Here is a 26,322-nt window from a genome sequence, read left to right on the forward strand (position 1 = left end):
TTTGTATCTACCGTCTTTTCTAAGATATATTATATTATAAAAGATTATATTTATTATTCTCCGCGCAACGCGCGAATACGAATACTAGTTATCATAATGGTAAATCCTATTTTGAACGTAAAGCGACAATGAGTATAATCATGATAGATATACCATAAAGCAGATTCTATATACGAAAATGTATAATAGCGGTATTAGAATAACTTTAAAGAAAACGTACATTTTTTTGAGTGGGGAATAAAATTGACCAACTCTTTTGGGAAGAAAATAATACCCAATTGAATTAAGTAGATAGTTACAATTGTCCTAGAGACTTTGGTGCTGATAAGGTGTTATAAAATGAAAGCGAAATAGAACAATATAGTAATTGAGACAAGATATATAGGAGGAGAATATAGATGTTTTCTTATTCAAGTGGTTTCTTGTGTATGTTTCATAGGATAACGAATATCATATTTATAGAACATAAAATACATGAAAGGTTATAAAAATACATCTAAATGTTACAATAAGTGATGAATTAACTAACTATACGAATCTTGAATGGTTGGAATAAGGATGTTTAGGAGTATTCAATGGACATCCACTTTAATATATTCATAGCACGGATCATCGTTTATTGAAGCAAGGGTATATTTGAATTAAAAAGGAATATTAATGCCTTCTTAATTTTTTTAAAATGACTTTTATTTTGGACTAAAATTAAAAAGCTAGAAAGATGCTTAAAATGGACACCTAATAAACTTATCGGTGATTTAATAATAGTACTAGTATATTCATCTCGATTAAACATTTAGTTTTCCCTTTTATCCATAGAGAATGTTCATATATTTTTAACATTTCAAGATATAAGTACTAAGTAGTACTTTTTACAAGCTATAAGAAATTCACTTCTACTCTTCACGTTTTCAATACAATTATTTCTCTATAAGCTATTCGCGAAACAAATAACTACACAGTTCTCGTCTAAATGGTTTACAAGATTAATTCACTTTCAAGTTTTAAATTAATTATCCTGTAAAATACAATCGAATTTTTTAATTTAAATAATGGAGATAAAATTAATCCACGTTACCTCACATCCATTTTTTTCCGTCGCTGGCATCGTTTTCCTTTTTTCTAATTTTCAGGTTTTCTTGCAGTAAGGAAACCAAATAGGAAGTCCAGTCGACCCTTAGTTGAAGTTAAAGCTGAAGAAAGACTATTTTGAAAATTTAATTGTGTTTGAATATGAATTTCTCTTGAAGAAAATATTGGAGCTTATGAGTTAGAATTATTATTTCATTTGAAGCACATCTCAAACAATTTTATAAATATTTCAATTTAAGGGCCTGTTTGGCAACAAAAATATTTGACTTTTTTTTTTTTGGAATTAATGTTTGGCCATGAAAATTTCAAATTTCACTTGAATTTGAATATCGAAATTTTTCAGAAATATGAAAAACTCCAAAAAGCTATTTTTAAAATTCAATTCAAATCAGTCACACAAAATAAAAAACAACTTCAAATTATATTCATGTCCAAACACAACTTTAATTTTCAAATATCATTTTCACTTAAAAATTTCTTTTACTTTTTTTTCGAAATTTTAAGATTCTTATATCCAAATGTGTTTACCCTAAAAATTGAGACAATTAAACTTATATTGTGGTTTTAAGGATACATGATTTTACCTAATACCAATTGATTAACTTAAAGATAAGTGACGGGAATTGACAATAATACAAAGCAAACCAGCGTTTGTTCAGTGCCCTCGAGCTGATGGACCCTCGAGCTTAATAAAGTAAGAACAGTTAAAGATCAACAACTTGATAACTCAGAGAAAGAGAGAAATATTATATTGCCTTGATATGTGTGAATGTAAGGTGTTTACAAATGAAGGGGAATCTCTTTATATATTAGAGGAACTCTAATTATGGTATAATTCTAAATGTGGAAGGAATCCCATGATTGACTGAACAACCGGTCTTGACTTGATTCGTGCCGAGATTCTCGTCACGGTCCTTGGCCGATCCCGGATATCTCAGTTTTCTATTACTTGACTTAGCTTCGATCTCCATCTTACTTGGTCTCGGTCTTGGTCGACCTCGAGCATCGGTCCCAGGGTCTCGGTAATTTAAACCTGTGCCATATATAAAAATCGAGGTCCGAACTTGATCTACCACGTTCCAACCTTGATCAGTCGAACAAAAAGGGACCTCCCCATTTTGAACGTATACAAAATGACCACTTAATATATTTGAATAATGAATGCCAAACTATTATTTGCAGATTCTGAACTTCAATATTTGGAATATGTTTCAAGTTCAAGCATAGGAAATGGGACTATCAGACAAGTTCTTTCTAATGCTTAAAGTTAACAAACAAAAAAAAAAAAAAAAAAAAAAACAAAAGAAGAGTGCGTCTAATCGGCAAATGACCTGTCACCTAACACTTATTTAACCCAATAAACACACGCCACGTGGAAAATATACGTAGTTCAGATCCCACTTTCTGTAATAATACAAATTTTCCGAATCATCGATTCGGTGCAGGGCAGTTAAAGCAAAAACCAACGGTAAATCGCTGACGTATCCCGTCGCTTCCCTATCACCGGTGTGTAATCATCGGAGAGTTGCCGGGAAACACACGTGGCAGGCGGGATCAAGGTGGTGCCGACGACATTAAGCCCAATGGAGTCTCACGGGGCCGGCCTCCGCCGTGTTATGGTCCTTGCCTTTTGTGTCGCCGGCATTTGGTCTGCTTATATTTACCAAGGCGTTCTCCAAGAGACTGTGTAAGCTTTTAGCTATTTTTTTTCTTCTTTCTCCTTCCCATTTCTAGAACCTTCTATTACTTTTGTTATGTTCATTGCTACTAATTACTTCGTCTGTCCCATTTTATGTAACACTTCCCTTTTTGGTATGTCTGCAAAAAGAATGACTTTTTTCATATTTAAAAACAATTTAATTTAATTTTAATTTACTTATCTTCTGAAAAAATCATTTAGTTTTAAACTTCTCATTTGATCTTTAATGATATAATTTTGTAGCTACAGAAATGTCACTGGCATATTTAGACTACTTCTTAAATTCCATTTTAGTCAAACACCATCACATATAGTGTGTATACTTTTGTTAGAGAAGGTGGTCACACAATTTATCATGGCATAGAACAAGTACTATTTCAAGTTTTATGGCCGTGGGTTAAGATTTTTTTCTAGCTACATGTTTGATTCAAGAAATTTTTTTAGGAACACAGCACTTATAACCGTGTCAGAATAAATAATCTTGTGTTACTCTCTGACTGCTTAAACTCTTAGATGAGGTTGTCTTACAGTTCAATAGGTAAAATTTAAATGCGGAATTGATGGAATGCGTTATGTAAATGTTAGTAGTACAATTGATAACGAATGTATAAGGAAAATATGGTGGAGGGTGACTCTATTGAATAATGACGAGCATTTCCATTTCTATGCTCTGAAAGGTCGGCTTTTTGAGTTTTCCTGTAGCTTTTGTCACAGTGTACTTGAGCGTTGTGAGATTGAGACAATTTTTCATTTTTCCCTCTTAGTTTGGAAGGCAGATTATTGGCTAATGGAATGAAATGGACCTGAATAGAGCATTATGTATATAGAGAATTCATATAGCTAATCGTAACTGCTTTGAGTTGAGGTCCTTTTGATTGATTGAGTTGTGTAGTGAATTATATTCATTAAGTTAAGCTGTTTGTATTTTGATTTAGGTCAACTAAGCAGTTTGGCCCGAACAAGGAGAGGTTTGAACACTTGGCTTTCCTAAACCTGGCACAGAACGTAGTATGTTTGATATGGTCATTTATGAGTAAGTTTACAGCATCCTAGTATTTGATGTTCACCTGTTTCTTGGTGATTGTATAAAATGCTTGCATTAGTGCTGGTTATATGATTAGTTAAGAATTTGGTGTGCCTTTTATGCAGTGATAAAGATTTGGTCTAGCGGAAACAGTGGTGGTGCTCCCTGGTGGAGTTACTGGAGTGCCGGAATTACAAATACTATTGGACCAGCAATGGGGATTGAAGCGCTAAAGTATATTAGCTATCCTGCACAGGCATGTCCAATTGCTTTTTTTTCCTCGAAGCTTCTTGTGAATAGTAAACCGTAGTTCTGGAATTTTCTAAAATAAGATATAGGACTGGGAAAAATGCGTTGTGGGCTGTGATTGCTATCCTAGTCATTGGAGTCAATAGTATCTTTGATTTTAAATGATTGTGTTTTTAGTTTGAATACTAATGAGATCATTTGCCTTTGCAGGTCCTCGCAAAATCATCAAAAATGATTCCTGGTATTGTACCATTGACAAGCATCTTTTTAATTTTTTTGATTTGGATTTAAGTTTGTTGGCAAATTGTTGATTGAAAAAAGTTAGTTGACTAACAAGGAAATATGGGAAGCTGTAGCGGAAAAGGAAATCAGTGGAAAGCTATAGGAAACACTATTATTTGTATTGATAAAGGATATGTGCTTGAGAGTTTCTAGAGGTGCCGGATTTGGCTTAAAAGAGAAAAGGGTATTTTAATGTTGATGGGCATATTCGTTCTTCTTTATTTTTTGAAAAAGAAAAGAAGGCAGAAGGAATATAGATGCACTAGCAGAAATTTTCATCACCATGAAAATACCCTTCTCTCAGAGGCGGATCCAGGATTTTAAGACCATGGGTGCACTACGATACTTGCCATAATATGTATATTCTTTTAGTGTTTTATGACATATTAATAATTTTGCACATTATTCAACAAGATAAACTATAATCTTGCTAACTAAATCTGTGTTTGTCATTAATATTATCAATTATAATCCGACAATCGTTGCATAATGTTTATCTTAAAACCTGTTCAGGTTTAAGGGAAAGTAGAATACTAATGAAAATTTAATACTGTAAAAATTGAAACGTTGCGAATTTTATAGCTAAAAGAAGAATGAAAATATCAAAAAGCTCTTAGAGCATATGACGAGTTCTTTATATGTGACTTGCTTATCCAAAAAAAGAAAAGTATATTTTATCCTATAAGTTTTTTTTTTTGATAAGGTAAGATTTTATTAAAAGGTAGCAAGATGGTACAAAATTACAAACATCCAAACTAATACAACAAAGCAACATTTTATCCTAAAAGTTTGAAAAAGAATTTCAATAATTTGATTGAAATTCAAATATTTTAAGCAATAATTTGGGATAAAAATATTTAAACAAGTCTCATCATGGACTTAGATCTTATTGTTCACATAAATTATTTATATTAAAACCAATTTATAATGGTTCAAGATAAGATGAATCTCAATGGAAGTAATAAATAGTTTAATCTCTGACTCCTTAAGTTGTTGTTACCATGAAGACTTGGAGAAGGAGATGAAAAATGAAAGAACGATAGAACTCAACCAAAAAAAGAGCTACAAAGTACAAACTAAATACTTTGTATTATATTAATGTGTGTCCAAGGGGTCTCGACTGGAGGCACCAATGCAAAAATTTGAGCATGGGTGCCATCTACTCTATATGGCTAAACCATTGAAAATTTGTATATAAAATCTGCTTTTACTTGGCAAGAGGATGGGTGCATCTGCCTTCTCATACTTCTGCTAAGACCATGAGCACAGTCAATCATTATCATAGAAAAAATAGCCTGTAAATGTGACGAGTTTCCACTCTTTCTTGATCTTTGTCGAGATTCAACTTCAACTCCTTCCATGTTTGGTAAAGGCATGTAATCTGCTGATATTTAGAGAAGGAATTGTTTTTGCTTTGAGCGGGGGAGAAAAGCATTTTGGAGCAGAGGATGTGGGTTCAAATGTACAGAATTTTCTCATTGTCTACCTGAGAATGGAATCTAACAGTCTTGATCATAGAAGGTCAAGAGATTGCAAGTAATGTATATCTGGAGGAGTACATAGAAGAGGGAATGGTGATATAGCATCTCTATGATTTGGGACTAATATTTTCAGTTTTTTTTTTATAGATAAGAGAATCTTCACTATAACAAGGAGGAGCATAATGTCCTCTTCTTTTTTTTTTTTTTGTTTAAAAAAAAGTTACAATATTTTTAGTTATTTTTATTTTAAGTTTGTTATCATTAAAAAGAGTTTTCTGGACTAATAAGGAGATTAACGGAAGCTATAGGAAATGGTAGTTTTGTGGAAAGCTTTAGGAAAAGGTCTCGATATTATTTGTTTTGACAAAGGATAGGAATGTGACAGTTTCTAGAGATGCTTGAGTGGTCTTCAAAGAGAAAGGGTATTTCATGTTGATGAGCATATGTATTCTATAACCATGAGCATAGAAAGAATAGCTAGCCGTGGCTGCAGAATGGTTAGCCACTAAATCTGGCGAGTTTCAAGTCATTGTTGTCTTTGTTGGGATTCAACTTTAAGCCATTCAGCTTTGCTATAAGGACGCTACTTTTAGATTATCAGAGAAGGTGTTTAAATTGGAGTAGCGGGGGAAACCACCTTGGTGTAGAGGTGTCGGTTTAGTTGACTAGAACTGGATGTGAAGAATTGCCTTTTAGTCAACCTCAGAATGGATTTGTGACAGTCTTGATCATTGAAGGTCAAGAGATTGCTAGAGGCAAGCAAAGTCCTTTTGGGCTATATAGAAGAGTGATATAGGATTGGCATAAACCTCTGCAGTAGGAAAAAATTTGGAAGGAAAATTTTCCAATTAGTTAAAATATAATTGAACATTTACCATAACAGATAGGAGTACAACAGGGAATAACAAGTCAAATGCTAACTGTTTGTTGTAAAAGAACCTCCCAATTCCTTGAAGGTCCTTTAAAGTTGTTCTCGAAAACAATGGACTTACACCAAGAAGCAGCCAAAGAAACTGCTCCTATTCACACATAAGCTGAAGACATGCATCTATTCTGAAATAATATTAAGTTTTGTTCAGCACAAATGCTCCTCAGAGTTGTGAACATTTCACGCTTCTGGAGAACATGTTCTTCCTCGCGCTTATCAAAACCAAAATATTATAAAGAACAGCTGATAATAAGCTTTCTGGTATTGCGTGATTAAACCAATATACTATATCTATCTACTCCAGATATCTCATGCAAACTTCCACCTCATGAAAATGCAACTGAGACTAACTAGACTTTTGCACATAATGAAGGTGATAAAAAATGTTGTACAGTTTTCTCTTGATCTTTTCAAAGACTAGTTATTCCAATTATCGAAAGCTCCATTTAAGATGACACTGGATTGAGATGTTTGGCCTGATATCAATTTCAAGCATCAAAATTTAAGTCGAGAAATGCCTCCCTTAGGAAAATTTGTAGGGTTATTTAGTGGTTGCTATGGAGGCTAATCTATAGGATACAGCCGTGCTATATAAATGAGGAAAAGAACTGGAAATGTTATCTAGTTTTGTTTTTGTGCTTGGGAACTAGAATTTCTTGTTTCCTTTACCGATAGATCTTCTCATGGAGAAAATATTGAAGTTGATATCTACTTCTAAGTTACTGGTAAGATGGTTATACATTTGCAACTCATGTTAGATTTTATCTGCTAAACTGTCTTTTAACTGACATATACAGCTATAATGTTTTTTTGGCAGTAATGCTCATGGGCGCACTGGTTTATGGCATAAGATATACAGTTCCAGAATATGTGTGCACACTGCTTGTTGCTGGTGGAGTATCAATGTTTGCACTTTTGAAGGTGACATTTTAATTATAACGTCCGAAATACAATGGGCACCAGTCTTTATCTGTTTAATAACTAAACAAAGACAGAAGAGAAAGGCGCCTACTGTGTCCTGTCTTCCCCAGTATTTTTTTGATTTGCTTCGTGTGATTATATGTCGGAACTTGTCTTTTGAGTACCAGTCCTTATCTGTTATGTTTGCTTGGTTTGTCTTCAGACTAGCTCAAAAACTATAAGTAAGTTGGCGAACCCCAATGCTCCAGTTGGATATGGGTTGTGCTTCCTGAACCTCACCTTTGATGGTTTCACTAATGCTACTCAGGATTCGATCAAAGCAAGGTAGTTAGTTATCTGTCTTTATTAATGTGTTTCTTTTGGTGGGTGATATCTATGGAGCTTTCTAGAGAATCTGTGATCTTAGATTGATAGTATATATCATTATTAGTGGATGATACACACCTTATCACATTCTGAACGGTGCAAATCCATGTTTCTCACTTTTGAATATCTTACCAAGTTTTTGAAAAAGGTGTTGTGGTTGGATCTTATGGCTCCTTTAACTGGCTTGGTACCTTATCTCACGCTGAGAAGTGCAAATCCTTTCAGTTCATGAATATCTTACCAATGCTGGGTATAACAATATGACGTCCATGTCATCAACCGCAGTTCATTTTAATATCTTTGTTTGCCTCAAGTTGACTGCTTCCTTGAGAAGCATGCAATTAAGAGAATAAACTTTCGTCCTTATACTCCGAGGTTAGTTACAGAATTTTCTGATGACAAAATTTATACTCAATTATGAAGGGGAATCTTGGTGCAACGGTAAAAGTTGCCTCCGTGTGAGCAAGAGGTTACACCGCGGAAACAATTTCTTGTAGAAATGCAAGGTAAGGCGCGTATATAAGACCCAATGTGGTCCAGCGCTTTCCAGGACGCATGCCTAGCGGGAGCTTAGTGCACCGAGCTGCCCGTTTAATGAAATTTGTACTCATCTCAAGCTGTGTTTTGGGATTAAAATACCTAGGGGCAAGCAAAGGAAAGGGGAGGCCAATTCGGGACTGACTAGCAGTTTTTCCTATTATTTTATGGTGGTGTGGTATTTGATAGCATTTTTAGTGTATGACCTGATTAAATATTGCTCATTAGCTTCTCTTCCAAGCTGAGAAGAGACGAAAAGTAACCTAACTATGTAGACACTGGAAATTGCTTGTGGGGTAGGGGTTGTTTGGGGGGGGGGGGGCGGCGCATGGTGCTCAAGAAGAGTAGTTCAAATTTATTAAAGATTTTGACTTAAACCAGAACCAAAATTAGACTGTCCATCAGGTGGCTAGAAAAGAGACATGTTTCGGTTGTGATTTATGAGAACACCTACAGACAGTAATATAGGAAGTGAAGCATCTCATTCCATCATCTTCTTGTGCCGAGGGTCTATCGGAAACAGCCTCTCTACCCCCATGGTAGGGGTAAGGTCTGCGTACGCAATACCCTCCCCAGACCCCGTTGTTGTTGAAGTATCTCTTCCTATCACGTATTCTTGGGTCTGGTATTCCCCATCTGGCAGGTAGCATAAGTATTTGAAATCCTGAAAGAACACATTTGTCTGGCTTAGCCACAAAAACTTGGACCACTTCGCCACCTCATTCATGCAAATAAAATTAGATGTCCATGGGAATATCTACAGAATTTCACTTTGGAAGTTGTTGGATTGTTTGATGAAACGAGATCAAGAATAGAAGAAATTGCATGAGTACTGCCCTCTGATGAAGGATTTAACCAAACTATAGTGCTAGTTGAAGGAACTCTGTTGTTTAATGCATGTGCTATTGATTCAACTTCACTGTCAGGCCATAAGCTTGAAATTCTTCTTTGGTTGCATATGCTTTTGTCCTCGACTTTGCCAAGGGATGTGCCATATGTTATTGGTCAGATGAAACGCTAACCATTTACTTGTAGTTACTAACACGATTCTTCTATTTTGCTCAGGTACCCTAAGACATCTGCTTGGGATATTATGTTAGGAATGAATTTATGGGGTACCATTTACAATATGATCATCATGTTTGGCTGGCCAAATGCCAGCGGGTTTGAGGCAATTCAATTCTGTAAACAGCATCCAGAGGCAGCATGGGACATTCTTATGTACTGTCTATGTGGTGCTGTGGGCCAGAACTTCATTTTTCTAACAATTAGCCGATTTGGTTCTCTGGCTAACACAACCATCACCACGACGCGCAAATTTGTTAGCATAGTTGTGTCATCTGTGTTAAGTGGCAATCCCTTGTCTACAAAGCAATGGGCAAGCGTCATCATGGTCTTCTCAGGATTATCATACCAGATATATTTGAAGTGGAGGAAGTTGCAGAGGATGCCGAAGAAGAATAAGTCCACTTAAGATAATATAATTTTGAAATTGATGTAGATGGTTCAGTAGTTTAACCTTTTTCACCTTTTACAATTCCAGTGTACCGGAAGTGGCCACACTTCCATTATAGGCCAATGTAACTCAAAAAAACTTACACATTTATAAAAGTGAGGTTTTGATGATTTTAGTGAATCATTACACTTCCATGTTTGTGTTTCTTACAGTTATAAGTCGGGCTACATATTTATCAGAAGCTGCAATATGTGAAAGAATCTTCTTTTGCTGATTGAGTTTTTATGGCATTCAATTGTATTCTAGTTCCACAGTTTCCAAGCTATTCTTGTATTGACATTTTACCCCTTAAGTGACCTCTACTCTCCACATTTTTGCTAAGAAATATTACAGGAACTACCCTTTCAGTTATATTTTGGTTATAGAGTGGATTAGAGTGAATACAGGGAGTGGATTAGAGTGAATACAGGAGCCACTTTCAGTTATATTTTGGCTATAGTTCAGCATTCTTTCCCATTTACAATGAGATTGTGCAGCATAATGTACTTGGTAAATATCAAAAGGCATTTCCATGTCCTGTCTTTTGGCATGTCGAAGTTGGGCACCCAGCAGTAATACTTATTCTAACTTGAAAGTCGCTTAAACTGGTAAGATCCTTACTTCTTTCGGCCGGTGGATGGGGCACCACGAACGCGTGTAGTAATCATTATTACACGCGTCAAAGAATTGACACTGGTCGTATAAGGTCATTACACGTCATTGGTCATGATAGGTTAAGAAATAATACCATTACGGATGAAGGTGTTAAAAGAAAACTGCAGAAACCAAAAATTACATGGAAAGGAGTTATTTGAAAGGACCTGCGAATTTTCAGATTTAGCGAGAAACATAACAAATGGAGGCAAAAAATCCGTATAAGCAATACCAACTAGTTGAGACAAAGGTTTAATCATCTCAGGCACATTTACATCCCAACTGATTGAGACTATGGGTGTGTTTGGCACGAAAGAAAGTGTTGTCGAATGCCCCCTTTTTCTTGCGAAATTGGGTTGATGACATTTGGGCGGACAAATTTTTTCCTTTTGGGAATTGGGTTTGAGATTTAGAAGAGTCGCCACCTAATGATTAAGTGCATTAGGACACTAAGAAGAAAATAAAAAAAATAAAAAGAAGAACCAGAGAATGGGTAAAGGCTTGAAATTATCTCCGGGGGAAGATGTTAGGCACCCCCAAGATCAACTAGTGTGGTTCCCGGCCATGCTACAATTGTGACTTTAAATGTAAGCAACAAATAAACATACAAGACAGTTTTCACATAACGATTCCAAATAAGGGAAGTATAAAAATTAAATAAACGGGCTGAAGTTTGGAAGTAAACGACTTCATGATTATTTAGGGGATATACAAGTGCGGAAAAGGGGGTCAAATAATTGGTATAAATAATCAAACTAAGGAATAAAGGGACGGAAGTTTGGAGAAGAAAACAATGCTGGAAATTAAGTAGCTAAAAGAGATTTTTTAAATGAGTAAAAGACGAGATTTGAAAGAACTGAAAATTAACAGCTTTTGAAAATTCTGGAAAAAAAAAATAAACACATAGAGAGGGAGGGGGGGTCCTAGGTTTATAAATAACATGGATCACCCCACGCAACACCCGATAATCATTTATACGCGTGGTGTTATCGCGTAGTCATCATATCCATGTCTACCCTTTCCCATCCCGTTAAGGTACTAAATCGCGGAATGGTCTCGTTACTTATTACATGCTACTACCCGCCCCAATCCTATTAGTCCCGGAGGCAGTTGGGACTACTAATCCTAAAGGGAAGGGAGATTGGCTTTTCAAAGTTTTAAAAGGATAAAAATCTAGTGCGACAAACAATACACATAAGAGCAGTAAAGGGGAAAAACACATAACAGTTAAAGGCTCAAATAGGCCTCCTCATTTAGAGCAAAGAAATTGTTTAGCATGACTTAAAGGTACTGGTTAGGTCTTTAATTAAACTTAAACGTTAAAGGGATGACTGATTTATCACATATTTTCAGATAAGAAGTCCGAATTAGGATTGCCTGCTGGTTGTAATTATTAAAGACTGGTATGATTAATTGATTACCTAATGGGTTGCCTAAGTGAGACCTATAGGCATGATATCTAACAGGGTAAAGTACTGATTTTAAAGAAGGATTACTGATTTGAAAAATAAACCAATTCCGCAGATTTTAAAGACGTTATTACCGATTTTAGACTTGTAAACGAATCAGATTTAAACGATTGCTCCTATAGGCATGACTTCTAAGCGTTACTGATTTTAAAACATTTATGTAAATGCAGGAATCCTATAAGCATAGTATTTAAGATGCAATTGGTTATTCTTAATCCTATAGATTGTTTGCCTAATGTCATATGCATATGCAGAACTGCAGAAACTTATAGGCATGATCTCTAATGAAATGCATAACTTATAGGCAGGATTTCTAATGCAGTAATGAAATGAACTATAGGCAGGATCTTTATATGAAAACCTATAGGCAGGATCTCTATATGCAATAATGAAATGACTTATAGGCAGGATCTCTATATGCAGATACATAAACAAAAGATGTTGTGATTGCAGAAATAAAGACCTAAAACATGATATCTACCCCATATGCATAACATGAGAGACTCTTCCCCATTTTTACAATACACACCATAAGTTATTACAAGATTATTACAACTCGAATGAATCCAGAAAAAGTAAAAAAAATTACATCAAAAATTAAAGATTCCAACCAAGGAAAGCCTAATTCAGACTCCTAGTCTGAAACATGAAATAAACCAACTTCTAGAGATCAGATTTCCAAAGCCTTTCTCATCCTTTGGATGTGTCAAAGTTCCAAGGAGCTTCATGAACTCCAAGCAGTGCTTACACCTAATTACATTTGCAAGATCAGATTATAGTGCAGTGTGGAAGGGCCAGCCCTCAAATGTCCAAGTTCAGAGGAAACTCAAGGTTCCTAAGGCAAGGCTCATAGGAGGGGGGGGGGGGGCAGAACTTAGAGTCTAAGAGTAAGTATAAGTGTAATAGAGGGGGAATTAGGGAAGGCCATGACAGGCTAGTGGTCATGCCCAGCAATTAGGATGCTGGCACACCCCTGACCAGCCTGTTAGCTAAATTTGGGAGTTAGGACCCATTGAAGGTCAGGTTCAGACCTGAGCAGTAATTTGGATACTGCCACGCCATGAACTTTAACTCAGCACATAGAAGGAAATGGTGGTATGGGAAATTTATAACAAACAGTAAACATAAAGGAAAGTAACACGTTTAATACAAAAATATGAGCAGCAAAGTAGACAGGAATATGGCAATTGTGAAGTAAACACATAGAGAAGAAAGCTGGAATCAAAATTGAGACATACCAGTTTAAGGGAAAACAAGTAAGTAAAACAACAGTCTTGAAAAGTCAATGTTGCAAGCAAAGTAGTACAAAAAGTCTCAGAATAGAGTAGAGATTTTGAAAGAATATTGTGATTGAGAGTATGCGTGTGAGAGTATTAGGATTAAAAGTTCAAAGTTTTAAAAGCTGTGCCAATGCTGAAGGGTCGAGCCCCTTTTATAGTGCAGCAAATAAGTAAGAAAAAGGTAAGGAAAATGTTGTAATCAGTCTCCCTTTAGTTAAGAGATTGTGATTTCAAACGGGTAAAAACAATTAAGGAAAGGGATTTGAAAAAAATATTTTCCCAAGCAGTACAATAAAGGGTAAATACATAGAAGCTAATTAAGGCAACAACCCAATGGTACACAGTTTATGTGAAATAAGAAAAGGAAATCAATCAAACAACCAGTAAAATCAAAGTTACAACTTTTACTCGAATGAATCAAGTCAATAAAAGGGTAAAGAAAGGTTCAACTAGGGAAAATCAGTAACAATCGAGTAAACATCATTAAAGGAATGGAATCAATTAGTAGTTGGCAAAAACCTTTTGAAAGAAGAGTTCTCATATATAAAGCACACAAATATGTGAATCAAGAAGAGACTGTCAAGTTATTTAGAAGAGAGTTTAATGCAAGAGAAGTTCAGAATCATAAGCAAAGAGATACATGTTCAATTTGCAGACTCATAGTGAGTCTGAGAGTCCAGGGTCCCAAAGTGGAACCCTAACTCGAACATAAAAAATCAAAAATCGTCAAAGGAAACCCCCCAAATCCTAGGGTTTCAAATTGAATCAGACATGGAGGTGAGAAAACAAACCATTTGTTTCAGAGTCTGAACAAAACAGATATGATGGCATGTTTGAACGACCAAGGAAGAAAAATCATGAAGAGCATATTTGAAAATCTCGGAACCTAAACAAGTTCAGAAGAAAGAGATGATACAGACTTGAACACAAGCAGATGAAGCATGTAAGAACATGAACAGAGTTTAGTAAACAAAAATCAAATAACTTAACGGTAAACACATATAGTAAAAGAGTAAAGAAAACATAGCAATGATTAACAGGAGTAACATGTATTGTAGAAAAGAAAAAGTAAAAAGGACAATACATGCGTAATAAAAGAAATCACACGAGCAGGGTATAGACAAACACACATAAAGCAAAGAAGAAGAAAAATCAGAAAGATTTTTCCGAAAAATCCTTTCAGAAACCCTAAAATCGAAGAGAAACGATTTTGAAAAGAAACTTTTGGGGAAAACACTTTAGATGGCAAGAACAACATAGATACAGTATAGATCTAAACAAACAACAGTGAAAGAACCTCGAATAGTTTAGGGTTTTGGAGAAATCCTAGAATTGAGAAAGGCTTGGAAACAGGTCCGATCTTGGGTCGGAGAGGTCAAGAATCAGGCTCCTGAGCCTTAAATATGCCGGAGCATGGCCGGAGAAGCCATGGAATCAAAGATCGGAGGGAGAACCATCGAAGTCAGCCTTAAAAAACCTCGAACACCCAAGGTTTAATGATGGAGAGGGGTGAGTAGAGACCATCCATGGCATGGGAAGCCATGGATTCCGGTGAAAATATGGTGAAATAAGGTAGGAGGAGGCTAGGGTTCCGGAGAGCTTGAGAGGATTTGAGAGGGTTTGGGATTCAAAGGCGGCGGGCTAGGTGAGAATGAGGGATTAGGGTAGGTTTTTGGGGGTTAAAAATGGTAAGGGGGATTTATGGCCGTTGATCATTTTGATCAACGGCCTGGATCAATAGTGGGGAACCAGGTGGGTTTTAAAATTAGGTCTGGGCCGGGTAAAAAATGAAATTGGGCTAATTTAATTGGGGTAGAATTGGGTCAATTTAAGGGCTACAATTGAAATATAAAATAGGCTATAATTGAAATAAATGAGGCTAAATGTTAAATAGCCAGTTTTACCCTTTTATTTATAAAAAATAGTAAAATAATTTTTAAAATAAATTAAAAGCATTCAACCAATAAATAATACATAAATATTAATTTAAAAATGCTGGAACCAATTTTATAATTATAGAAATGCTATTAGTATTAAAATAGGCTAGAATTGCAATTATACGCAATTTAGGTTTTAAAATACCAAATAAATTTGTAAAAATATACAAAAATCACCTTGACTATATTTTGGTATAAATATGAGAATAAAATAAATTATTCACCAATAATGATAGTTTTGGAAATAATTACTGATTTTTTGTACTGCTAAAAAGGATAATAAATTGATTTTAAAAATCTTTTAAAAATTAGGAAAAATACCAAACACTTGGGAATGCATATATATATTCATGTACATGTTATTTTGAAAGTATATTTGTATAAAAATACGTAGTGAAAAATTGGGTATCAACAGCTACCCCTCTTTACTCGGGAAGGATGAAAGAGTTGTCGGGTAAAGATATGATGGCCAATTTTGACCGAACGAAATGATTTGAAGAATTTTGACCGAGCTCTGGTTACTGAGCCGCCTACATATCCTTGGTTTTACAGGAATCAGTCCGTATGTAGTTCAGGATCCGTCGTCGGAACATGCCGATGGAGACTCTTCAAAAACGGACGAGATATTCGGATTTGGAAGGATGGTCAAAGTCTAATGGGCTGTGGGGAACTAGAGCGGGATTGCTCCTGCTGGGATGGCTGTTGCTAGCCAGTTTACCTGCAAACAAATAACACGAGCGCATATGTTGTGCATAAATTTAAACATGATGCAAGTTCTCGTTGGACCATGAATGCTGTCTTTGGACGGTTAGGATGGCGTCATCGGACCATGAGGTCCTGGGCCATGAAACATATAATATGGGATTCGCAAGCTATGAAATGTTGTTCTCGGGCTATGGGAATGATGCCTCCGAACCATGATACCTTTGAATAATGTTATGTTGAGAGAAAGTGGGGTCCTCAAGCCATGGCATGACGTTCTCGGGCTATGAAAATGGTGCCTCTGAACAATGACGCCTTTAGACAATTTGGCGATCTTTCAGCCCATGAAATGCAGCATTTGGCGATCTTTCAGCCGATGCAGGATTTAAATGAGGTGGCGATATTTCAGCCGATGTAAAGTGTAAATATAAATAGTGATCTTTCAGCCGATGCAAGATTTAAATGAGGCGGAGATATTTCAGCCGATGTAAAGTGTAAATATAAATGGCGATCTTTCAGCCGATGCAGGATTTAACTGAAGTGGCGATATTTCAGCCGATGTGAAGAGTAAATATAAATGGCGATCTTTCAGCCGATGCAAATGGAGACAAAGCTTAGTCTCGGAAGGTAGAATAGCAGCCTTATGCAATGCAGAGAGATGCAAATGGAGGTAGAGCTTAACCTCGGAAGGCAGAATAGTAGCCTTATGCAATGCAAAAATGCAAATGGAGGTAGAGCTTAACCTCGAAAGGCAGAATAATAGCCTTATGCAATGCAGAGGAATGCAAATGGAGGTAGAGCTTAAACCTCAGAAGGCAGAATAGTAGCCTTATGCAATTATGGAGACAGGGCTTAGTCTCGGAAGGCAGAATAGTAGCCTTATGCAATGCAGGAAATGCAAATGGAGGTATATCTTAACCTCGGAAGGCAGAATAGTAGCCTTATGCAAAAGATAAAAGATGAATAGTAGTAAAAGATTTTTAGCTGATAGCGGATAGCTGGTTGTTGATTGCGATATTTTGGTTGCTGGGGATATCGTATGCGGATAGTGGTTGTGAAGCAATAATTTCGAGAGTTGTATTCCTGAAAGGTGTGAGTGTATAAATGTACTTGATGATTTGCGACTTGGGTGCCTGCATCCAAAGAAAAATCGTGAGTTTTGTAAAGGGAATGGTTAGTTCGTGACCCCACTGCCTTTGCTCGATTCGTTCGGCTCTGATTTAGTGATACTGTAGGTACCTTTGGGGTAGCGTTGTTGAACAAAGCAATTTTAATGATAAACATGCATGAGTTTGTTAAAGAAATGACATAATGTATATATATTTAAGAAATAGCTTTTAGATGAACCAACGACCGTGACGTGGTTCAAGACATTGCGACCTTTCTTGCTACGGAATTTTGAGGGTCCTCCTCAAAATTCTGCCCCAGTTTAGTAGGTTGATGCCTCTGGCGGCTGCTTGCAATGATCGGCTGAAGTTACTTCGGAATTTTGAGGGTCCTCCTCAAAATTCTGCCCCAGTTTCCAATTGCAAGGGGAAATGAAAAATTTATTGAATTGTGACCGAACCCATAAGGCTGCCTACGTATCCCCTCTTAAACGGGAATCAGGTCAGACGTAGTTCAAATTACATAAGGAAATCATAAATGGTTACACATAGTATCGTTTGACCGCGTCTGAGTTTATTGGTTTTGGCCAAACTTCTTCGTCCATTTCTGCATGTATGAGGGCTCCTCCTGTCAGAACCCGATGAACCATGTATGGACCCTGCCAGTTGGGAGAGAACTTCCCTTTGGCTTCATCTTGATGTGGAAAAATCTTCTTTAACACCAGCTGCCCTGGTATGAACCGTCTTGGTCTGAATCTCTTGTTGAAAGCTCTGGTCATTCTGCTTTGGTAAAGTTGACCATGGCAAACTGCATTCATTCTTTTACCATCTATGAGGGCTATTTGTTCGTAACTACTCTTCACCCAGATCGATCTCTGCTTCATGTATGATTCTTAGGGAGGGAATTTCTACCTCGACGGGAATGACCGCCTCTGTACCATAGACCAACATATAGGGAGTTGCACCAGTTGATGTGTGGACTGTGGTGCGATACCCTAACAAAGAACATGATAGCTTCTCATGCCACTACTTATGCTTTTCTACCATCTTTCTCAGTATCTTCTTGATGTTCTTGTTGGCGACTTCTACAGCTTCGTTCATCTGAGGTAGGCTGTGGAATTCTTGTGTTTGATCTTGAAGGTTTCACACATAGCTTTCATCAAATCACTGTTGAGGTTGGAGCCATTGTCAGTAATGATTGATTCTGGGATCCCGAACCGACAAATGATACAGTAACGGACAAAGTCTGCCACGACTTTCTTGGTCACTGCTCTGTAAGATGCTGCTTCAACCCATTTGGTGAAATAATCAATTGCTACTAGGATAAACTTGTGCTCATTTGATGCGGCAGGTTCGATTGGTCCGATAACATTCATTCCCCATGCGGCGAACGGCGACGGCGAGCTTGTTGCATTAAGCTCATTCGAAGGCACTTTTATCATATCTACATGGATCTGATAGCGGTGGCACTTTCGAACATACTGGATGCAGTCCGTCTCCATAGTCATCCAAAAATAACCTGCCCGGAGTATCTTCTTGGCTAAGACAAACCGTTCATATGCGGACCACAAGTCCCGGCATGAATTTCCTCTAGCAGTTTAGATGCTTCCTTCGCATCAACACACCTTAGCAAACCCAAATCCGGAGTTCTCCTATACAAAATTCCCCCGCTGTGGAAGAAATTGTTGGACAATCTTCACAGTTGCGCTTCTGAGTAGCATTTGCAAGCTCTGGATATTCTCCTTTGGCTAAATATTCCTTGATGTCGTGAAACCAAGGCTTTCCGTTTGCTTCTTCCCCGACATGAGCACAGTAAGCTGGCTGATCCTGAATCTTTACTGGAATAGGGTCTATGAAGTTCTTATCTGGATGTTGAATCATAGATGATAGGGTAGCCAATGCATCGGCGAACTCATTCTGGACTCTGGGAACATGCCAGAACTCTGTCTTTTTGAACCTCTTCCTCAACTCTTGTACATGATGCAAATACGGGAGTATCTTGGAGTTCTTGGTTGCCCATTCTTCTCGGACCTGATGTATAAGCAAATCCGAATCTCCAATCACTTGCAACTCTTAGATGTTCATGTCAATAGCCATCTTGAGCCCTAAGATGCAAGCTTCGTACTTGGCCATATTGTTGGTGCACGGGAACCTGAGCTTGGCGGATACCGGATAATGTTGGCCGGTTTCTGATACTAGGACTGCTCCTATGCCAACTCCTTTGAAATTTGCTGCTCCAACGAAAAACATCCTCCAACCGTCATAGGACTCTGTAATGTCTTCTCCTATGAATGATACCTCCTCATCAGGAAAATACGTCTTCAGAGGCTCATATTCCCCATCCGCAAGGTTTTCAGCGAGGTGATCTGCTAAGGCTTGTCCTTTGATTGCTTTCTGAGTCACGTAGACAATGTCGAATTCATTCAGCAGGATTTGCCACTTGGCCAGCTTGCCGATGGGCATGGGCTTCTGAAAGATATACTTCAATGGATCCATTCTTGATATGAGATACGTGGTGTAAGCACAGAAATAGTGCCTCAACTTCTGAGCTACCCAAGTCAAAGCACAACAGGTGCGTTCCAGCAGAGAATACCGGGCCTCGTACGAGGTGAACTTCTTGCTGAGATAATAGATGGCCTGCTCTTTTCTCCCTGTTTCATCATGCTGCCCCAGAACACAACCAAACGCTTTATCCAATACTGCAAGGTAAAGTAGTAGGGGTCTACCCGGTTCGGGCGAAACCAAAATCGGCGGTGTTGACAGGTACTTCTTGATTTTGTCGAAGGCTTATTGGCAGTCGTCAGTCCATTTGGTAGCGGCATCCTTTTTCAGCATTTTAAAGATTGGCTCACCGATGACAGTGCACTATGATCGACTAATATAGTTAAGTCTTCCCAAGAAACTCATTACTTCCTTCTTGTTCTTCGGCAACGACAATTCTTGAATATCTTTGACCTTTGACGGATCCAATTCTATCCCTCGGCGACTCATAATGAACCCAAGTAGTTTTCCGGCAGGAACCCCAAACGCACACTTTGCGGGATTCGGCTTTAGGTTGTACCTTCTTAGTCTATTGAAGAATATCCTCAAGTCTTCCATGTGATCAGCGGCTCTCTTGGACTTGATGATGACGTCGTCTACATACACTTTGATCTCCTTGTGTATCATGTCATGAAAAATGGTAGTCATGGCCCTCATGTAGGTGGCCCCTGCATTCTTTAACCCAAACGACATCAGTTTGTAACAATACATCCCCCACGGCGTAATGAAAGCCGTTTTCTCAGCATCTTCTTCATCCATCCATATCTGATGGTACCCAGCAAAACAATCAACGAATGACTGCAACTCATGCTTGGCGCACTTGTCAATCAAGATGTGTATATTCGGCAAGGGGAAGTCGTCTTTTGGACTAGCCCGGTTGAGATCCCGGTAGTCGACGCAGATTCTGACCTTCCCATCCTTCTTCAGTTCTGGCACAATATTGGCTAACCATGTCGGATACTCTACTACCCCGAGAACCTTAGCTTTGACCTGCTTAGTGACCTCTTCCTTAATTTTCAAACTCATGTCTGGCTTGAACTTTCTGAGCTTCTGTTTTACTGGCGGACAGGCCGGACCAATCGGTAATTTGTGAGCCACAATGGATGTGCTTAGACCGTCATGTCGTCATATGACCATGTGAATATGTCCTTATATTCCCTTAGAAATTCCGTATACTTTTCCTTCTCTGATGGTGACAAATGAACGCTGACTCGTGTTTCTTTGATGTTTTCTGCATCTCCTAGATTGACGATCTCAGTCTCGTCCAAGTTGGACTTAGGCCTATTCTCAAAATTCTCAAACTTCTTTAACGATCTCTTCCGATATATCATCTTCTTCTGATTCTATGTCCGTTTGTTGCATTGTCTCGTTGCATGTCACAGTCGTTGGTTCATCAAGATAAGTAATAGTAATGTTGTTTGAGTAAAGTAATGAGACAAAATAATAAGAGAGAGATTTGTAAGAAAATTGAAATACTTTAATAAATTTCATAAGTGTTTTGAACGTTGGAGCTCTTTCTTGCGAAAAATAAAAATGCAAGAGGAAAATAAACTAGTAAAACAAAATAGTGCGTGGAGCTTTGTTCAGCCTTGCTACCCCGAGGCACGCCGGGCCCTGGTGGTTCTGACAGTCCAGTTGTTGAGGTGTGCTCCTCCGCTTACAACCTGTATAGAAGGGCCTTCCTTCCCCTCCTCCTCAAAAATGACACAATAGTCCATATCATCCTCTTCTAAGAAAAAACTCCTCATTGCTGCTAATGCTTCCTCTTCTTCTGACCCATAATGACTTCGGCTGGTTGAAAAGTCTGTTCTAGACGGGGTATCGACTGCTCCAATGGATAGTAAGGACCGCACCAAGGTGGCGACCAGTCCTTGAATTCTTCCCAGGTATACTCATACCCCAACTCAAAGGTGGTGCCATGCTTCTTGAGCTTGATGGGCTTAGCGATTCCTTGGAGATTCTTGCCAAGTCCTTTGCCAGGTTCATACCCGCTCCAATTCAGTATGCTTTCACTTTTGTTGTCCCACCATTTGTCTTTATCGACGGCGTTGACTCGCTCGATGTGGTGGTAAGTTTCCCCACCTATTCTTCTTCTTCCTCCAATTACTGGAATGGTCTAGCGGGTATATATGGGGTTGCTACCATCACCATGAATGATCACCTCCTGGTGATTCCACTCAAATTTCACTGCCTGATGTAGTGTTGATGCCACGACACGTCTATCACTTGAAAATCAACATCAAACCAAGTGGGCCCATTCGCAAACGTAGGCTAATTTCCCCAATAGTGGACCTTTGAGAACCGTCAAAAGCTTTAACGTTGATGGCCGTATCCTTGATTTCATGCAGCCCTTTTCCCAATGTTCTAAGTGTTACCAGAGGACAAATGTTGAGACTGGACCCCCCATTGACCAGGATCCGGGTGATAAATTAATATTCGCACTGCACAGTGATGTGCAATGCCTTGTTACGACTCAATCCTTCCGGTGGCAGCTCATCCTCGTGGAAGGTGATTTTGTGACTCTCCAATACTTGGCCTACCTGTTTGACATTTCTCCTCCAGTGATGTTGCTTGGTAAATATGCCTCTCATAATACATTCAACAAGGCATTCTTGTGTGCATCAGAACTTTGTAGTAAAGCCAGGATAGAGATCTGTGCCGGTGTTTTGTTCAGCTGGTCAATGACCGAGTATTCCTTGGCTTGTATCTTTCTCCAGAGATCACCGAGTCCAGTTTCAATGATGGCTTGTCGACCAGAGGTCTGTTTACTTGACTCAGCCAAGTGTTCTGGGGTATAAAACCCTGCCGGTTCTTGTCATACCCTGTGCTGCAACTGTTTCCCCGAACTTGGCTTTTCCCTTTCTTCTTGCCTCGGCTGTGTAGTCCCATGGTATGGCCTTTGTGTGGAATGGTGTTACGGCTGTCATTGCTACTGGAATAGGCACCCTTGCTTTGGAAGGTAATACAGCAACTTCAAAGGGCTCAGGCGCCTTTGGGGACCCAAACTCGACCTCTATTGGTGTTGGCGTCTTTGCAGAGGCTGGTGCTTCAAACTCAAGCGGTATGGACATGTTCACCTCAGCATTTTTAGAAGGCTGAATTTGGACTACAATCGGATTAAGAGTGACTGTTGGTTTCGTTGGATCATCACCTTCCGTGATCAAACCGATTGATCCTTTGGGATCCCAATCATCTTCTATTTCAATCATATGAACACCTCCACCCTTGTGGTCTGGTAGAGGGTTGTTGCGGACGTTCGGAGCAGGCTCCTTTGCCAAGATGATCTTGTTGTCTATCAAAGCCTGGATCTTATCCTTCAGGGAGCGACATTCATTAATAGTATGTCCCTTCATGCCAGAATGGTATGCACAACTTTTGTTTGGGTTAACCCATTGGGAAGGGTTTTCAGGGGTTATGGCAGGGATAGGGGTGACATAACCAACAACTTTGAGTCTTTTGTACAGCTGGTCGATTGGCTCGGCAATGGCGGTGTATTGTTTGGGAGGTCTGCAGTCAAAATTTGGTCGGGGTCTGGGAAAGTTTTGGCGAGTGGGAGGTGATTGGTAGTGGGATGGTTGAGTATTGTAGGCTTGGTAGACTTGTGCGGGTTGGGAATATCTGGGTGAAGTAGGTTGGTATATGGGAGGTGGAGGTGATTGATAGGTAGGTGGTGGAGTTTTGTAGGAAGGTGCGGGTGTCTGGAAATTTGGAGTGGGTTGATATGTAAGTGGAGATATCGGGTAGGTTTGATATTTGACTGGTGATTTGGTTCTCTGTGCAACCATTACGACACTTACGTCCCTTTTCTTGGATGTACCACCAGACTGCAGAGCATTGTTGGTGGCTTGCAAAGCTTCAAAGTTAGTGACCATACCACTTTTGATGCCTTCTTCAATCCTTTGATGTCAGAAAATTTATGGTTCTCGATCAACATCAGTCTTTCATAATATTGCGGATCCTGAGCCCAGCAAAAAACTTGTTCATCTGTTCTTCCCCTAAAGTAGTTCGAACCTTAGCAGCCCCCGATCTCTAAATGAGTGGCGTATTCGCGGAACGTTTCTGTGGGTTTCTTCTTTAGATTCTGAATGTAAAACACATCCGGTGCATTCTCCATGTTGAACTTGAACCTTTCCATGAAGTCGGACACCATAGTAATCCAGTTTGACCATTTCTTGGGGTCTTGGCTAATGTACCAAGACAGAGCATCTCCCTTCAGGCTTCTCATGAAAAGCTTCATGCGGATCCTCTCATCCTTCCCTACTCCGACTAGCTTGTCGTAGTATGTCCTCAAGTGAACCCTGGGATCCCCTGTACCATCAAACATCTCGAATTTGGGAGGTTTGTACCCCTCGGCCAGTTCGACATCGGGCTGTATGCATAAATCTTCGTAGTTTAGCCCCTCAACTCTTTTACTACCTTCAACGCCTTGGATCCTAGTGGTCAGCTTCTTAAGTTCTTCAGCCAAATTTCTGATGATCGAGTCTTTATCATTGGACTCGGTTATGCTTAAGATAGGTTGGGTAGGGTGCGGCACAATTACCACATAGATGGGGGTGTTGTTGTGGCAATGGTCATTTGTGGAGTTCAATGGTTCCGGGATGAGCAGCGGGGTATTGTTGGGAGTGAGGCAAGTATTACAGTGGTGGTGGGAAGCGGGATGGTTTGGGACGTTTTGTGGAGGTGAGGGATTCTGAGTGACTTCTAGAGCGATAAGGGAAAATGTCAGACTTGCTAAATTTCGGACCTGGTCAAGCTCTTCTTGGAACTTTAGTAGCTTTTGTTCGATTTGAGAGGCATTTTCCTTGGGGACCATGTCACTACGGGTGATCTCTACCCGTTCAGCTGAGTTGTTTGAATCTTCCATTCTTCTTCTGCTTTTGTGTTTGACGGTACTGGGAGGAGGAGTAGGTGGAGGGCCCCTGGATCTTGTAAAATATGCTGATGTTGCCAGACTTCACGAACTAACCTTTAGGGAGGGGAATAAACAAAGTAAAAATAAAAGGTAACAAGTTAGTAAGGATTATGAGAAAAGTGTTGCGATATTTAATCACGTAGTGCAGGAGATATAAAGCGTGTCCTATTTTGGGGACCTCGTTGTGCCCAAGGTAGGCGTAGCGACAAGTAAATTTGGAGAACTTAGAATGCTAAATGCCTCATTTTATTGATAAGAAAAATAAGACGAATTCTAAAACGACACTAAATAACATAAAAAATATCACTAGTGGCCCTAGGCCTTATTACATTTCTCAAAGCAAAAATGAAAAAACTCCTATCTATTTGGTCCCAGAAGGACCTTCTCCAGATTTAGCAGTGTTGGCTCCCTCGTACAGTTCTCCCAGCTCGCGTAATCCTAGCAGCAAGTAGGCCCTGGCCAGATGTCCGTCTTCATTTCCTTCAGCAACCCGACAATCTTCGACCCTCTTCAGAAACTTCTTTTCCAGCTCCACTATGCCCTGCTCCAAACAGATCAGTCGTTTGTTGGCGCTGACAGCCATATCCTTCCATTCTCCAATTAGCTTTTGATTGGCTTCTTGTATTTCCCGGTGCTCATTTTCACATTCCCGCATCCTTTTGCGCAGTTGGTTGTACTTTACTTGTGCTTCAACCTTTTCATCAATGATCCTGTGACCTCGAACAAATCCAGGCTGACCCAAATCGTTGTGATTGTCTTCCAGCCAGCCTAAATAGTGCGGAGTACAACCAGCATGGTAGCGATCTGGTTCGATAGTGTCTTTTCCTAAGACGATTTTGCAATGCCATATATGCTGAGCCTGGCACCTGTACAGACTGTCGTCCTCCTAGAAGTCGGCTCGAAAGTGACTCATCTTGTCGACCCTTGGTATAACCTACTTCCTACCTGCCTGTCTCATAACCCGGATAGGGACATATGGGTAGGTCCCTCTCAAATCGATCAATATCAGAAATGGCTCATCCCTAGACTGGATAATGAATTCTTCAGTAGGGAACCACTCAAACATCCATTGCACTCGGTCCTCAATAAGATTGTCGAAGAGTTCGACCCATTCTTTAGCATTCTCTGGTCGGGAGAACATGTTGGGCATATAATTCATTCGCTTTGGGTGATGAAAAGCGATATGATCGTCCCAGTCTCTATGATGGATTTCCTGCCGGTACTCACCCCTTTGGAGGTGTTCTATGAGCCATAGTTGGAGTAGCAAATTACATCCCTCGAAATGTTTGGCCCCTTGTTCACATCTTTCTAGGGCTCGGTATATTTCTGCAACTATCATTGGTACAAGGCTGAATGGTTGTCCGTTAATTCCTTCCATCAAGGTTTTGGTGACCATGGCTAGCCTGGTATGGGTTCTTGCTTTCTTCATTGGAGACACTATCATCCCTAAGAAACAGAACATAAATACAAAGACCCTTTGGTGGATGTGCCCTAATGAGGTGAGGGCGAATTCGTCCGGATAAGTACGGTATGATTTGCTGTGACCGTACCTTTCATACAAATGGTCAAAGGGAATGTATGACTCCTTCAAACATGTCAAGTCGGGATTCTTCTTTAGACCCATCATTTTAAGAAAACCCCTACCCTTAC

At 39.0% G+C, this 26,322-nt stretch overlaps 1 protein-coding gene across 1 annotated transcript; it reads left to right on the forward strand.

The window, feature by feature from the left end:
* The first annotated feature begins 2,503 nt into the window (after positions 1–2,503).
* Positions 2,504–10,310, forward strand: LOC109243182 (UDP-galactose/UDP-glucose transporter 3). The gene is made up of 7 exons (XM_019410094.1): positions 2,504–2,776; positions 3,724–3,821; positions 3,938–4,068; positions 4,272–4,302; positions 7,570–7,673; positions 7,876–7,997; positions 9,642–10,310. The coding sequence occupies exons 1-7, from the start codon at positions 2,673–2,675 to the stop codon at positions 10,048–10,050; spliced, it is 999 nt and encodes a 332-aa protein (XP_019265639.1). The 5' UTR covers positions 2,504–2,672; the 3' UTR covers positions 10,051–10,310.
* The last annotated feature ends 16,012 nt before the right edge of the window (positions 10,311–26,322 follow it).

This window comes from Nicotiana attenuata, unplaced genomic scaffold (genome assembly GCF_001879085.1).
Source record: "Nicotiana attenuata strain UT unplaced genomic scaffold, NIATTr2, whole genome shotgun sequence".
Classification (NCBI taxonomy): Eukaryota; Viridiplantae; Streptophyta; class Magnoliopsida; order Solanales; family Solanaceae; genus Nicotiana; species Nicotiana attenuata.